General features: G+C 41.6%; 1 protein-coding gene across 5 annotated transcripts in view; it reads right to left on the bottom strand.

Annotated features, from left to right (window-relative positions):
* Window positions 1–13,184, bottom strand: part of TTC17 (tetratricopeptide repeat domain 17) — a 60,033-nt gene that overhangs the window by 44,603 nt on the left and 2,246 nt on the right. For all 5 annotated transcript variants that reach the window (XR_008577498.1, XR_008577499.1, XM_054828887.1 and 2 more), the window contains exon 2: window positions 928–1,017. Coding sequence is in view for 3 of the 5 variants with exons in the window: in XM_054828887.1 (XP_054684862.1) it covers window positions 928–1,017 (90 nt within the window). In the remaining 2 variants the exon portion in view is untranslated. The remainder of the gene's footprint in view (window positions 1–927; window positions 1,018–13,184) is intronic.

Genomic DNA, 13,184 nt, shown 5'->3' with positions numbered 1-13,184 from the left:
ACTACTATGCAATACTAGAGATATATACAGTAGTAGCAACTTGTACAAGATCTTACAATAGATAACTTCTGCTGAAAGTTTTTCTGCGTCACAAATTGTACATTAGTTCCAAACTCACAATTCGTGTCCTGAAAAGCTTACAGCTGTTGTTCCATCCATAGCTAAAATGTCCATTACCACAAAAACAAGCATATCTCAATGAGAAAGACTAGTTGAATACAGTTACATAAGGGGCAGTCCTGGGTTTTTTTTTTTTCCTCCCTTCTACTTCTCCCACTCACCTAAAGCTACCTTTAGTGCTCATCTAACTTCCCAGTTAGCTAGTTATGCTAATCTGACAAAACTAAAGCTGGCACAAGACAAAGTGCATGGCCAGAAGAAAGGCTGCGAGCTGTTACTTTGCTCAGCCCATATCATATTTAAACTTTAGTTTATCATTAAAACCCTTTTCAGAAGGGTGTTTTCAGTCCCTTTGTCAATGGGTTTGAAGAAAAACAGGTGACCTGCTTTCTGATGTGTTCTAGAAAGACCAATGGAAAGACCGGCCCAACAAACCCAGAAAGGAGCACAGGGAAATTCATGGCCTACAGGCTGTACTCTAAATAGCAGCTGTAACAAATCTAAGACAACACTTCTACAAATAGCTCTGGAATATAGCAGTCAGCTACAGAATCCCGTACCTAAATGACTTTACTTAAAAAATGTTAGGATTTATGGATAACATCAGGGAATAATGCAGCTGGGGACAAACCAGTTGAGCAAACTTGAGGCACAAAATTCTCGAGATCTGAAGAATTCCTCATCCTGTCACTGAAGCACAATTATGCCAACGACGACTTCAGTTCCCCATCTAAATCTATCACTAAAACGCTTGTAAAAAAATTCTGTATTTTCAGAAACTGGTTAGTACTTAATGTTATGCTTTACCTCCAGTTCTTTGAGGTAGTTAACTGTTGTTTCTTGTCTCATTAGTATTACCAAATCATGTGGGTTCCTCAAGTTCATTGGTGAATCCACCTGCAAGAAATTTCAACAGTCCATAAGGCAAGACATTCTCCTAATTAGAGCAATTTTAAAAGGTAAGCAGATATCTTCATTCAACTACAGTTTGTTCAGAGGTTTTCTGTCCATTCCGCATTCAGAATATGTCCATATTTTAAATCTGTACTTCAAACAACATTGTGATTTGAGACTCCAGTTCAAACCATGCTTTAATTTTAAACCTATTTCAGTCTATTCAGGCACACAAATTCTAAGCATGAGGCAAGTAAACTTCTCACAAAAAAAATTACTAAGAGTACCTACTGCTGAAATACTAGATACTTTAAATTGCAAGTGCAAAAACCTATTTTCTTTTATAGCTTTAAAATTCCTCCATCGTGTCCCTCAATAGGCATAAAATACTTCAGCTTCAAGTCAACTCCTCCATGCAACCAATTTTACGCACCGGCCTAGCACTGAGATCTGTTGCCTTCAGGATTAAGTAAATGAAAAAAATCAAGAGGTAAGCAGATGAAAACTGAAAACTCTGTTACAGACAGCTGTGCTACAGCTTCCATAGCTACGCACAGGAGTTGGCAGCTCAGTGAAGAGTGATGTTATGGGTGAGTCACAGACAAGGTTACATGCCAGACCTTTACTGGTCTCCAAGTGGGCTAAGTAAGCCACACTCCACAGGTGAAATACCCCAGCCTTGCCCTCAGGGCAAATCAAGTCTGCTGCTGGACTGCGTAGGGTGAAGTAACTACAGTTGAGAAGGTAGTGTATGAGCAGCTGAGCACCCAAAGGCTCACCACAGCAGAAAGGCTCACCTCCAGGCTTCCAGTCCTGCTTCCTCCACTCCAGTTAGTATGATACCAGTTAGTCCTGCATGCCAGCTCTGGTGCCCACCAAGCTCTCTTTGTGAGCTACCCCAAACTCAATAGTTGAGCAGGACACAATCCCTTATCAGTTGCTTTTTCTGAACTAGTAAATTAAATTAGCTCACGGAAGATTCAATGACTAAGAACAGAAGCAAGGAAATGGACAAGAGTATGTGATGACAGAATGAGAGGAAGAAGGGTTGCAAGGATAGCAAGATCTCTGATTTTTAACATAATGATTGTTACGGTACACGATCTACACCACGATGTTCCTGGATCTGCTCAGCTTCCCTTCAAGCTTTCAGGATACTGAACTAACTACTGCATAAAGATGTAAGCAGTACCTCTGTGCTAGTGCTGATACCTCTATGTGGGCTGTCTACCCCATGAAATCTGTCCAAACTTGGCGACCGAATAACTTCATGGAAAAGTTTGCCATATATACATATGCAGAAGAACCTCCTGAGCTCCAGTTCTTCATTTTTTGTCAACTTCCCAAGCAACTTGGACATGTTTCCAGGACTCTCTCTTATGTCAGAGAACTGCATCTCCAGTAGGACAACAGCAAATTTCCTGGTCATTTTAATGTATCCTGTAACAGATTAAGCATTGGGCCATGTTCTCTTGGCTGCGAGTCAGATAAGAAGCTCAAATCTACTTTCTTTGGACTACTGACTGTGAAGTCTACATTCCTTGCAAGCCTCCCTACTGAGTAAGGATACTATCCTCTAAGATTAAAACATTTGTTCCTTTTATCTCCCCCACCTCAAAAGAAAAAAAAACCCTAAGGGTGGCTTTGGATGAGTATTCCTTTCCAAATCGAAAGTTGAACTGCTACTTTTAGTATGGAGCCATTTTGGCAGATGGCTACCTACAGAGTCCAGATACTTAAGCATAATTCATTTTCTGCCTTAGCAAATGAATTCTCTTATATCACCAGATGAATAGAAAATAATAGGTGCTACCAACACCAGTTAATTTTTACACTATGAATTTGGAGATTATGAATTTAACTGTTGCCAATAAAGGGTGACCAAGTATCCGCAACGATCCAGAGGACCACAGAAAACACCATATCAAAAAAACTAATGATGTTGTTAGTTGAAGTATTAAAGTCTACAGCTTTTTACTTGGTCATATTTCTTATTTCCTCCTATGGGCCCCACCTCACTTTGAACCAGCTGCACACAAAACAAGAGTTACATACTGAATGTACCACTTGTTCATGCCTCATTTGCTAACGAAGCTACTGTGGTATGTGCAAGTGAATGAGAGATGAATTTGCAAAGAAAATAAGGGAAAATTTTACTTAATCACCCATTCCAAAATAGCACTGTTCCTCTGACAACTAAAGGCTGCTTGTGTGACACTGCACAGTCACTGAGAGCAAAGTCAACCATCAGCTCCACTTCCAACGACAAACTGCATCTGGGGAGTGATTTTTTTGCAGTCAGTTCTGCAGGCACCACCATCTAGAAAGCCTTATTCTGAAAGATGAAGGATTTTGGCTTACCATTCATTCAGAAACAGAATGATATTCAGGAACAGCTTCTGGTTTTAATTTTCAATAAAAGTGTCTCCTCAGAGTTAGGTCTGAATTCAGTTTTTGGGAATTTGAGGCAGTACGTTACCAATCCAGCATGCATGGGTTGACAGAAAAGCAATGCAAGTACCACCAAGTTCCTATCAACTATTACCTGGCAGCAGAAATCAAAGTGACAACTACAATCAAATAGCAACGTCGCTCAATTAATTCATAAAGTTATGTTAATCCACCACGAAATCATCTCAAGTTAAGCAGCATGCATGATATTTTTCTCTAGTCTTCAGATTTTCACTTCCAGATCTGACCTCAGTTTGTCACCAGGAAATGAGCACTTTCTGCTAGGTTGAGGGGTTTTGCTATTATTAGAAAGTTAATATTATTTAATAACCTTAGGAGTAATTATCTCTAAGACCAATGCAGTACATAAACAAAAAGCTCTAAACCCAAAACTTTAGTAGTAAATCCAACCTTACATTTATTTACATTTGATCATTTCTGACTCTGAAAGTTCAAGACTTCCATTGCAAGAAATTATCAAAGGCTTTTATTAGCTCCTAAAAATAAAAATCCAATTTAGGTGCAATAATTTCTGAAAAAGAATTTGAATGGAAAAATTAAGCAGCTACACTGGACAATCATGCGAGATTTGCAGAGGAAATGAGCAAGCACATCCAATGCACTCAGAGTACTTTTGGCAGCCTGTAAAAGTGAGCCAAATACACGGTATCAGTTCTTATACTCTTCAATTTATACATTTACAGTATGAAGGCATTAGAAAATAACTGATGAAAGAAAAAAAATAATCATTCAGATCTACAAAAAAATGCTATATGACGCAAAGGAAAACAGATTCTTAATTGAAAACCACAGGAGATCTTATGATATCATACCTGCAAATGAGGAAAATAATGCCAACTTGGCCTTCAATAGGCATCAGTTTGGAGGATGATGGTGCTCAAACTTAAGAATTTCATAGAATTTAAAGTGCAATTTCCTGATCTGCTTAGATTGATGCAAAAAATTGCCCTGCTGCCAAGTAGGAGAATCCTCCCTTTTCTTACTACCTGTAATTTTACAGCTCCACTGAGAAACAGGCCAGCCAATTCAGCTGAAAAATAACTCAAAAGATTAAACAATTAGTTTTCAGCAGGCTAGTCTGAATTGGCCTCAGGTGAGCATTTCATCATCCCCCTCTCCATAGGGACAGCCACGTGGCTCTTGAACTGCAATCTGTTCCTCTCAGATCCAGCTAGCAATACTGTCAAGACTTCTGGTTCGTCATCCACCTTTTTACAACATCCCTCCCCAGATCAAACACATTTTCTTTTACAGTGCCAGCAGTTTCTACAGCTGGAAAAAGACAAAGCTGACCTACTCAGATGTGAAGAGCATCAGTACTGCATTTGCCATCGAGGGCAGTAATGCCACCTGATGAGGAATTTAGCACAGTGAGCAGGCAGCAAACAAAGATATAATATCCACAATATCTGAGGTAACAGTAGTGGTAAAGATATGTGGGCAGCAGCGCGCGTTGAAATCAAGAACACATGCTTGGAGCCCCACAGGGCTCGCCATCTGGGCACTCACATTTCGCCCCATCCTTGCTGCTGGTGCTGCCTGTGCTTGAGTGCCACCTACCATCTTCAAGCTTTCCAGTGCAGCCATATCCCAAAACCTCCAAAATTCTATCCTGAATAAAGACATGGCTGAACTTTCCTGTGGGCTGCTGCTTGAAAAATTCAAAGAGATGACAACACATCCCGAAGATTTGGAAAAGCCCTCAGAGCTTCACTCATTTCTCAAATTAGTCAGAAATACAATAGACCAAATAAAACATATTTAATGGATACCTTGAGACTGTTCTGGATGACACTCCTTCCTTGCCACAAGAAAAAAACTCTAAAGAGTCTAGGTAGATTTCAGAAGATACTGGTTTCATTCAGTCTCATGTCATGCTTGTGCTCTTACAGACACTTGCTGCCTCTAATGGTCACCCAGAGACTGATCTGGTTGTGGAAGTGCCTCCAGTTTCAATAAAGTATCTAAAACAAAACAAGAAGCAGCTGGTTCCACCAAAGCAGTGCTGCATAAAATATCAACTTATTTTTCTTTATGTCTGTGGCCTTTGCACAAGTTGAACTACATCTTCATGGCATCCATTAGAAAAAAATATTTCTTCAGACAGAAAACAGTAAGCAACATGAATGGTACTGGATCAGTTTGAGGAAAGAGCACATTCTATCCACAGTGGCACTTGATCTTATGGTACAAACGGTATGTATTTGCTAGCTCATAGCCATAGCTCCCCTCATTTTATGAGAGCTCACGTATTTGCAAATAATTGTGTACTGAAAGCCTCCTGCTCTGAAATAAAGGGTGTACGTGGCCCCTGTCTGACTAAGCTTCACCAGACTTGCTGACAATACAGTCCTGGGATCACTGGAATGAATAAAAGTTTGTATTTGCTCTGAGCACTGCTGAAGGTGTGCACGACACAGTGTTTGCATTTAACATCAGTTTTTAAACAATGAACTAGTAAGGAAAACAGAACAAAACTTTGCTCTGGAAACTAGCACAGGTCTTTCTTCAACAGTTAAAATCTGATTAGAGGGCAGGTATTATTCCAAAAGCTGTCATGCTTTATTTCAAAACTCTAACAGCTGCAATCCAATACCCAGGTGTTCTCAGATGCTTCTTTTTACCTTAGGATTGAATCTACTGCCAGGCAGGACTTGGTCTCACTTTAGCATGTTACACTCTCTCCCCTACCACACAGAAAGTTGCAGGTATCCCTGCCCCGCCTTCACATTTGATGCTTCCTGTCATATGTAAGACAGGAGCTGAGGAATTTACCATAAATTCAAGTTGCATTAGAAATGGTAGCTTTGCTTTTATGCAATGTAGGACAGTGGCCTGCTAATACTACAGATCCTTCACCCCTTCATGTGAAGTCTGTTGTGCCTCATCATCTGATTAGGGGAGTCAGAAGAGCAAAAAACAAACAGATATTGTGATTTAGCTCATCTTTTGCAAAATGTAAGCAATTCCCCACAAGACTCTGCCAGGACGAAAGAGAACAGACGTCAATCTGCAAAGCACCTACAGCCTCGTGGTGAGGAGAGTGGAGACTCCTGTGCCAGAACAGATGCTTGATCCAACTTACTCATTTTTAACTCAAAGCATTAGGCTTATGGCAGAGCACCACATTCATTTACTCTTCCTCCAAAGTGCTGAAACTGTGACACTCAAGATGAAGTGCTTGAAATGCAAGAATCTGACTGCAATTCAAACACAGTAAACAAGAAAAAATAGCACTGAAAAGCTTTCCTTGAAACTCTGGTGGCTACTATAGCTACACAGCAGAAAGCCTGCCAGTAAACCACTTTTAGAATAAAAGTGTTCTCTGTTCAACTTTGCCCAAAGGTGAAAGTTTCTTTGTAAAGCACAGTCCAAATTTATTCACTGTCACAAAGTACACCAAGAACCTGATTCAGCAAGAAACACACAGAATTTGTGTAACAAAAAAAAAAGACATCAGAGTTGAATCAAACCCTGAAGTTTTAGAGCGTCTCCAGTGTTACCTGCATATATCAAAGTCTCTGAATAATTAGACTGGTAAGTTTTGCCAAACCTTCCAGTGTATTTTTTTCCTCATGATCCAGTTATATTGCACCAGGAAGTAAATTTTTTAAGATGAGGGTCAATGAATGCCTCAGTCAACTATTTTTAGTAAGGTTTTTTTTAAAGTAATGTGGAAATCCCACTGTTAACTGAGGCACAAGAGCACCAAAATCAAAGCAGCTGTTAGTGCCTCTCCATGTCCTAAAAGCTTTCTACTACATGCAGAAGGCAGATTATGACAGAAAGAAGCTGGAAAAGATACTACATCAAATGATGGTGTACAGCAAAATGGACTCCTCATACTTGTTTTATAGATTGTGGATCTTTTGTCACTGTACTTGCAAAATGAAGGCAATTCCTACTCATACAGGCTGGAACTCCTCGCAGTCTCAAGTGGGAGCAAAGGATCTAAAAACTCATGCTCACCTTTTGGTATATTCTTGCTGTCTTGAGATACCCTACACTCCAATGTGATGCTACCATGGCAGTTCTGAAAAAGCCGCAAAAAAATCTGTATAGGTTTCAGTGCAAGACAAGCTATGAAACTGGAAAATATATGCTTTGGCTTATAGAAACGATGAGCTGGGAGCATCAGAAGATACTTGTTCCAAGGGATGTCACTAAAAAATTCACACAGAAAAATGACGTTGAGTTTTTATAATAACTACTAAGCCATTTAAAAGCTTACAGCTGCAGAATCTGTTAACAAACAGCATTAGGTGTTTGGATATTATTAAGAGTCGCTGCACTACAGGGAAAACAGAAATTTTAATCACTTGTACCACTTCAAACATAAAACCTAACAAAGTTTCAGTATTACTGAATAGGTCTGCTCAACTGAGATCACTTCCAGAGAGCACACTGGCTATGAATATTGTAGATAGCAGATCTAAATACATCAAAGGAAAACAAGACTTTATTTGTAACACCACTTGTCTGCAATGTGCTGTTGGTCATAATTAAGGGTACAAAACAAATTTCCAATGCGTATATTCTAGCTAAGGTTTATTTTCTACAGCAGCAAAACAGATGCCAGCCATACACTCCGTTGAATCAAAACAAGAGATTGAGAGATCATTCATATACATCTATAATAAACAAGTATTTGTTTTCATAAAGGCAGACTGGTTCCTGCTGCCTTCTCACTGCCAAATCCTAAAAATATTAAGTGTTCTAATATTGAAACTACAGAAAAGGAAAAATACTAATTAGTCTCACAAAATACCTAAAAAAGGTTAACACTGAGCAGTAATTTCTTCAGCAAATGAACAGCAGACAACTCATTAGTTTTTTCTGGTTAAATTTTAAGGGAAATTACTTTATCCAATGATGTATTTTTAGGGCAGGCGCTTTATACCATGGTTCTCATTTCCTAATCGGTTAGTAACAGGTAAGGATTCAGCTTGAAACGTAAAAAAACCCCAAACTGACCAAACAAAACCCCCAACAAGTTCAGCTACATGAAATAACAGTGGATTTCGGAGTCTTGCTGACTTGGTTCTTTTGGGCTTTGATAGGGCCTTCACGCAAACATGTGCTTGGGTGACTTACAGGCTACCCTTTTGCTGTGAAGCTCACAGTATGGGGAAGGCATGCCACGCACCAAGCACGGCTTTCATCACAGAATAAGCAGTTTTGAACAGTTGATTCGTATCATCTTCGTCAGGTTGTCCTATCCTTATTTTAAAAATGACAGAAAACAGGACGAGAGGCCAGGAAATTGAAGCGTGAGGATGCTAAGAGAAACGGGACCTGGGAGCCACACTGTGCCCCAAGGACAAAGGCTGTATGGAAACACCAGGTGTGGAGGAGCGAGCAGGACGCGGTGCCTACACATGGTCAGAGCCACTGCTGGGGCCTTCTGGAATACAGACTGAACCACCTCAGTGTATATTACTATGCTGGCCTAAATCCAGACATTTTTGTATTAAAGCTTTTCTGTTAGCAGTCAAAACCTGGCATAAGGTTACCTGCTAGACTGTTGCAGGCGTGAGGGGCATGGGCACCAACAGCTGTATTTCAGCAGCCCTTCGGATCTGCCTCTTATCTCCTCCACCTCAAATGCAAATTTTTCACTGTGAAATTGAGAATAGTGAAAGCTACTTCTCCTTTACCACTGCCCCAAAGAACAAAAAAATTTGCATTTCTGACTGCACTCCACATACAGGCTACCGCAAGGCCTATTTTTATCAAATTCGGATCTAGCCATGATCTTCACAGCGATACAGAAAGACAAGGCTGTGCTCCCCTGTGAACGGGCAATGCTGGTGAAGTGCGGTTCTAGGTCAGCAGCACACCATCGGGACAAGGACGTTAGGCGTCTCAGCCATTCACTAAAGCATTCAGATTCAAACTTGCCTTGCTGCAACTTGAGGCATGCTCACATATAAATCTGCAACCAAACAAAACAACTGTTAAGCCTCCTCTCTTTACTTGTACTAAGCCAGAATTAAGCGCACCACAGCACTGCATGAAATTCAGATGTCACGTTTATTGAGGGGCTAGTCTTCTTTAGCCCCGAACTGGCTAACCAGCATTGCTTGTTCACTCTTTTCTCCAGATGATCTCTAACAAACTTCTAAACACACTACGGTGCATTAAAAACAAAACAACTTTTTGCCAAGTCAGATTCCTTGCCAGAGGCTCTCTGCTCCTGGCAATACTTCCCCAGTCCTGCCTTGCACCATCTGGCTGGGAGGCTTCTTTGCTTCTTTTAGTTTAGTTACTCAGAACAAATTTTTTCAACATTTATACTAGTCCACATAAAGGCAGTCCTTTGAGTCCCTGACAGCTTGCTCTGCTTTCATCGCCTCCATCTAGGGATCTTTAGAAAGACCCCACTTCAGCTCTGATATGTCAGGTCTCAGAGATGACAGCATCTGGTCCTCACCAGTAAAGTCATGAATGACTGCTGAAACTGCTTTCTGTACTCCATTTAATCTCTGTCACTTGTTTGTCGTCTTTGTATGCCAAGTTTCTCTCTTCTCTTGAGGTACACTAGTATTTCTGTAGAGTGGCTAGTTTCCCTACTGGCAGACAAGCACCATCTAAAATCATTTATATATTAGCCTGAACTTTATACCGTGAGTTGTGAAATGAGAAGGCTTATAAACGTGTGCACTGAGCAGATATAATCTCATTAACGAGAGACGATTACTCAGTCCCTGGCTTTGCAGGAACACACATTTGAAGGTGGACTCAGACCAAAAGAAGAATATGAACTGATGCAGAGAATGATGTATTTGACCTGAAAACAGGCTACCAGAGCAACAGATCCAGCTTGATGGCTTTTCTCTTGATGGTGTACTGAGACAATGAAATGTTACATGCACTGCTGGGAATTAATTTATTTCATCATTCAGAAATGCTCACTGGAAACGGGAACAGCAGGGCCTGCTTAGCAAGCACTCCCATTTACTAGATGAGATCTTGCTGATATATGGAAAATTGTTCAGTTTGCCTTAATTTTGCCAACCCTGCCAGGTTGTTATACCACTAAGAACTCCAGCACAACTCTCAGTCAGGGTACTTATAGCTGTCTTATGCCACAGGAAAATCAATCTCACGTGAATGTAATCTCAGAGTAAAGGCTTACACCCTTGCTGCACTATAAGAAGAAACAGCAACTGGAGATTTTAGGGCAATCATATAAAATACTCTTACCCTTCTTCCCTCAAACAGATTACAACTATTATATTTTGTATATGAGCCAGGATCTGTAACTTCTGCTTTCAGCTCCTCATCCATAGTGCATGTTGGTAACAAGAAAGACAAGGTTCACATTAGCAAACTAAAAGCTGCAGGGCAGTCACTTGTCACTGGTGCTTATCTGGACACCCACAGCTAGTAGCTCATTTAGCAGGGTAAATGTCTGGGTCTTACTATCCCTTAAGTTTTGCCCACATCTTAATTATTATTGATTCATTCAGATAAACTGAGGTAGTCCATGTGAAGTTTAAGCCTGTAAAAAAAAACTCTGTAAGAAGGTGACAATCTTTAAGAACGTGTTTCAGACTGAGAATGCTAATATTTCTAAAATTAAGTAACATAAATGCTAATTAATAGCACTACTCTTAGCCACCAGACAGTATTAGCCACTTCCAGTGGCTAAGTTCCAGTTAGTGACTGCTGTGCTGGAAGGGGTGCGATCAGCAGTGCAAAGTCCAACAGTGGCTGGTCACCAGCAGCATCCCTTGGGGATCAATACCAGAGCCAGCACTGTTTAATGTCTTCAGTAAGAACAAGGGAAAAAAAAAAAAACAACAAAAAACCCGAACCTCAACAAGCTTTGTGCCCTCTGCAAACAGGAGGCAGGGGTGGCCATGGTGGAGGGCAGGGTTGCGATTAGAGATCTGGAGAAACAGGCTGACAGAGGCCTCGTGAAGCCAACAATGGCAGCCGCAAACCCAGCTGGGGCTGAACAGAAACCAGCTTTGCAGAAAAGGATGTTTGGGCTCTGGTGGGGAAAAGCTGGTGATGAGCCAGCAGCGTGCCCTTGCAGCTGAGGCCACCAACTGCACCCTGGGCTGCAGCTGCAAGGCTGGAGCCAGCAGGATGAGGGGAGTGATTATCCCCCTCGGCCAGGTACCCGTGAAAATGCACCTGCTTCAGCCTTCAATCACCAGTTTCGAGGCCAGCAAAGCCCATTTGAGGTGGTGAGGGGCCCGGAGCACATAACCCACAGAGCAGCTGAGAGAAGCAGGCTGGCTCAGCTGCAGGGGGACATCACTGCTGTTTTCAGCTTCCTAAAGGCAGGGTACAGAGAAGACTGAGCCAGACTCTTCTTGAGGTGTGACAGTGAGATGCATCTGTTGCTACATGAGAAATTCTGATTAGAGAAGATGAAAAAAAATTCATACTGAAAGCAGTTGACCACTAGACCAGGTGCCCAGCAAGGTCAAATCCCCAGCCCTGGATGCACAACTTAGCCAGGCAGGCCCCTCAGCAACTGGATCTAGTTGGCCCTGCTTTGAGCTGTAGGGCAGGCAGCATTACTCTGTGACCCTATTCAGGTTATTGCGTCCGAACCAGCAGCAGCTGAAGCTTATTTGAGCCTTGACTTACACAGCTGTCTTCTAGTAGGTAAGGTGCTTCCAAATTCAAACTCAGGCTGCTCTGCAAGCAGCAAGAACTAGCACAATGGATCGATACTTGGACATTCAAAAGGAGGAGTCTAGAGTACTATGGAAAAACCTGATGTGACAATATTTTTCTACAGAACAAGATCAATTAGAACCAGCAGAGAAGCTGGTAAGATGACAGGCAATGCTCTACATACACTGAGAAGCTGAAATGCCAGACACTGCAGAGAAACACAAGAAACTGCACAGCCAAAGAGTTTACGAGACCAACATGGACAGGAGCACCACTGAAAATGCACAAAATAAAAATAGCTGGGCAGAAAGTGTACTGGCAAAAGTACAAGTTCTCATGATAAATATCAACTTAATGAAGAATATTCTGAAAAATTAAAGCAAAGAGATGCTGTGCAGCGAAATTTTAGGCTAATAAGTACTTGGGTCTTGGTATTAGGAGACTGATAGCTCAAATATTTTGGAATATTGTGGTTCTACCAATGAACTGATAAATCAATTCTAAAGCATCCCATTGCCAATAAATCATAGAATATCTCAAGCTGGAAGGGACCCATAAGGATCATAAAGTCCAACTCTCTGCCTCTCCCAGGACTAGCTAAAACTAAACCATATGACCAAGAGTGTCATCTCGATGCTGCTTGAACTCTGAGAGGCCTGGACCATGGCCACTTCCCTGGGAGCCTGTTCCAGCATCTGACCACGCTCTCAGTGAAGAGCCTTTTCCTAATGTCTATTCTGAACTTCTCCTGATGCAGCTTCATTTCATTCCCTCGTGCCCTATCGCTGGTCACCAGAGAGAGGAAATGAGCACCTCCCCCTCTGCTGCCTCCCTTGAGGAAGGTGTAGCCTGCAATGAGGTCACCCCTCAGCCTCCTCTTCCCCAAGCTGAACAAGCCAAGTGACCTTAGTTGCTCCTCATAAGTCTTGCCCTCGAGAGCTTTCAACATCTTGGTCGCCCTCCTCTGGACACACTCTAATAGTTTGATGTCCTTCTCATACTGAGGTGCCCACAACTGCACACAGTACTTGAGGTGGGGCTGCACCAGTGTGGCATGGAGC

This window comes from Grus americana, chromosome 5 (assembly GCF_028858705.1).
Source record: "Grus americana isolate bGruAme1 chromosome 5, bGruAme1.mat, whole genome shotgun sequence".
Lineage (NCBI taxonomy): Eukaryota > Metazoa > Chordata > Aves > Gruiformes > Gruidae > Grus > Grus americana.
The sequence above is the reverse complement of the archived record's forward strand: the minus strand, read 5'-3'. Positions and strand labels throughout refer to the sequence as shown.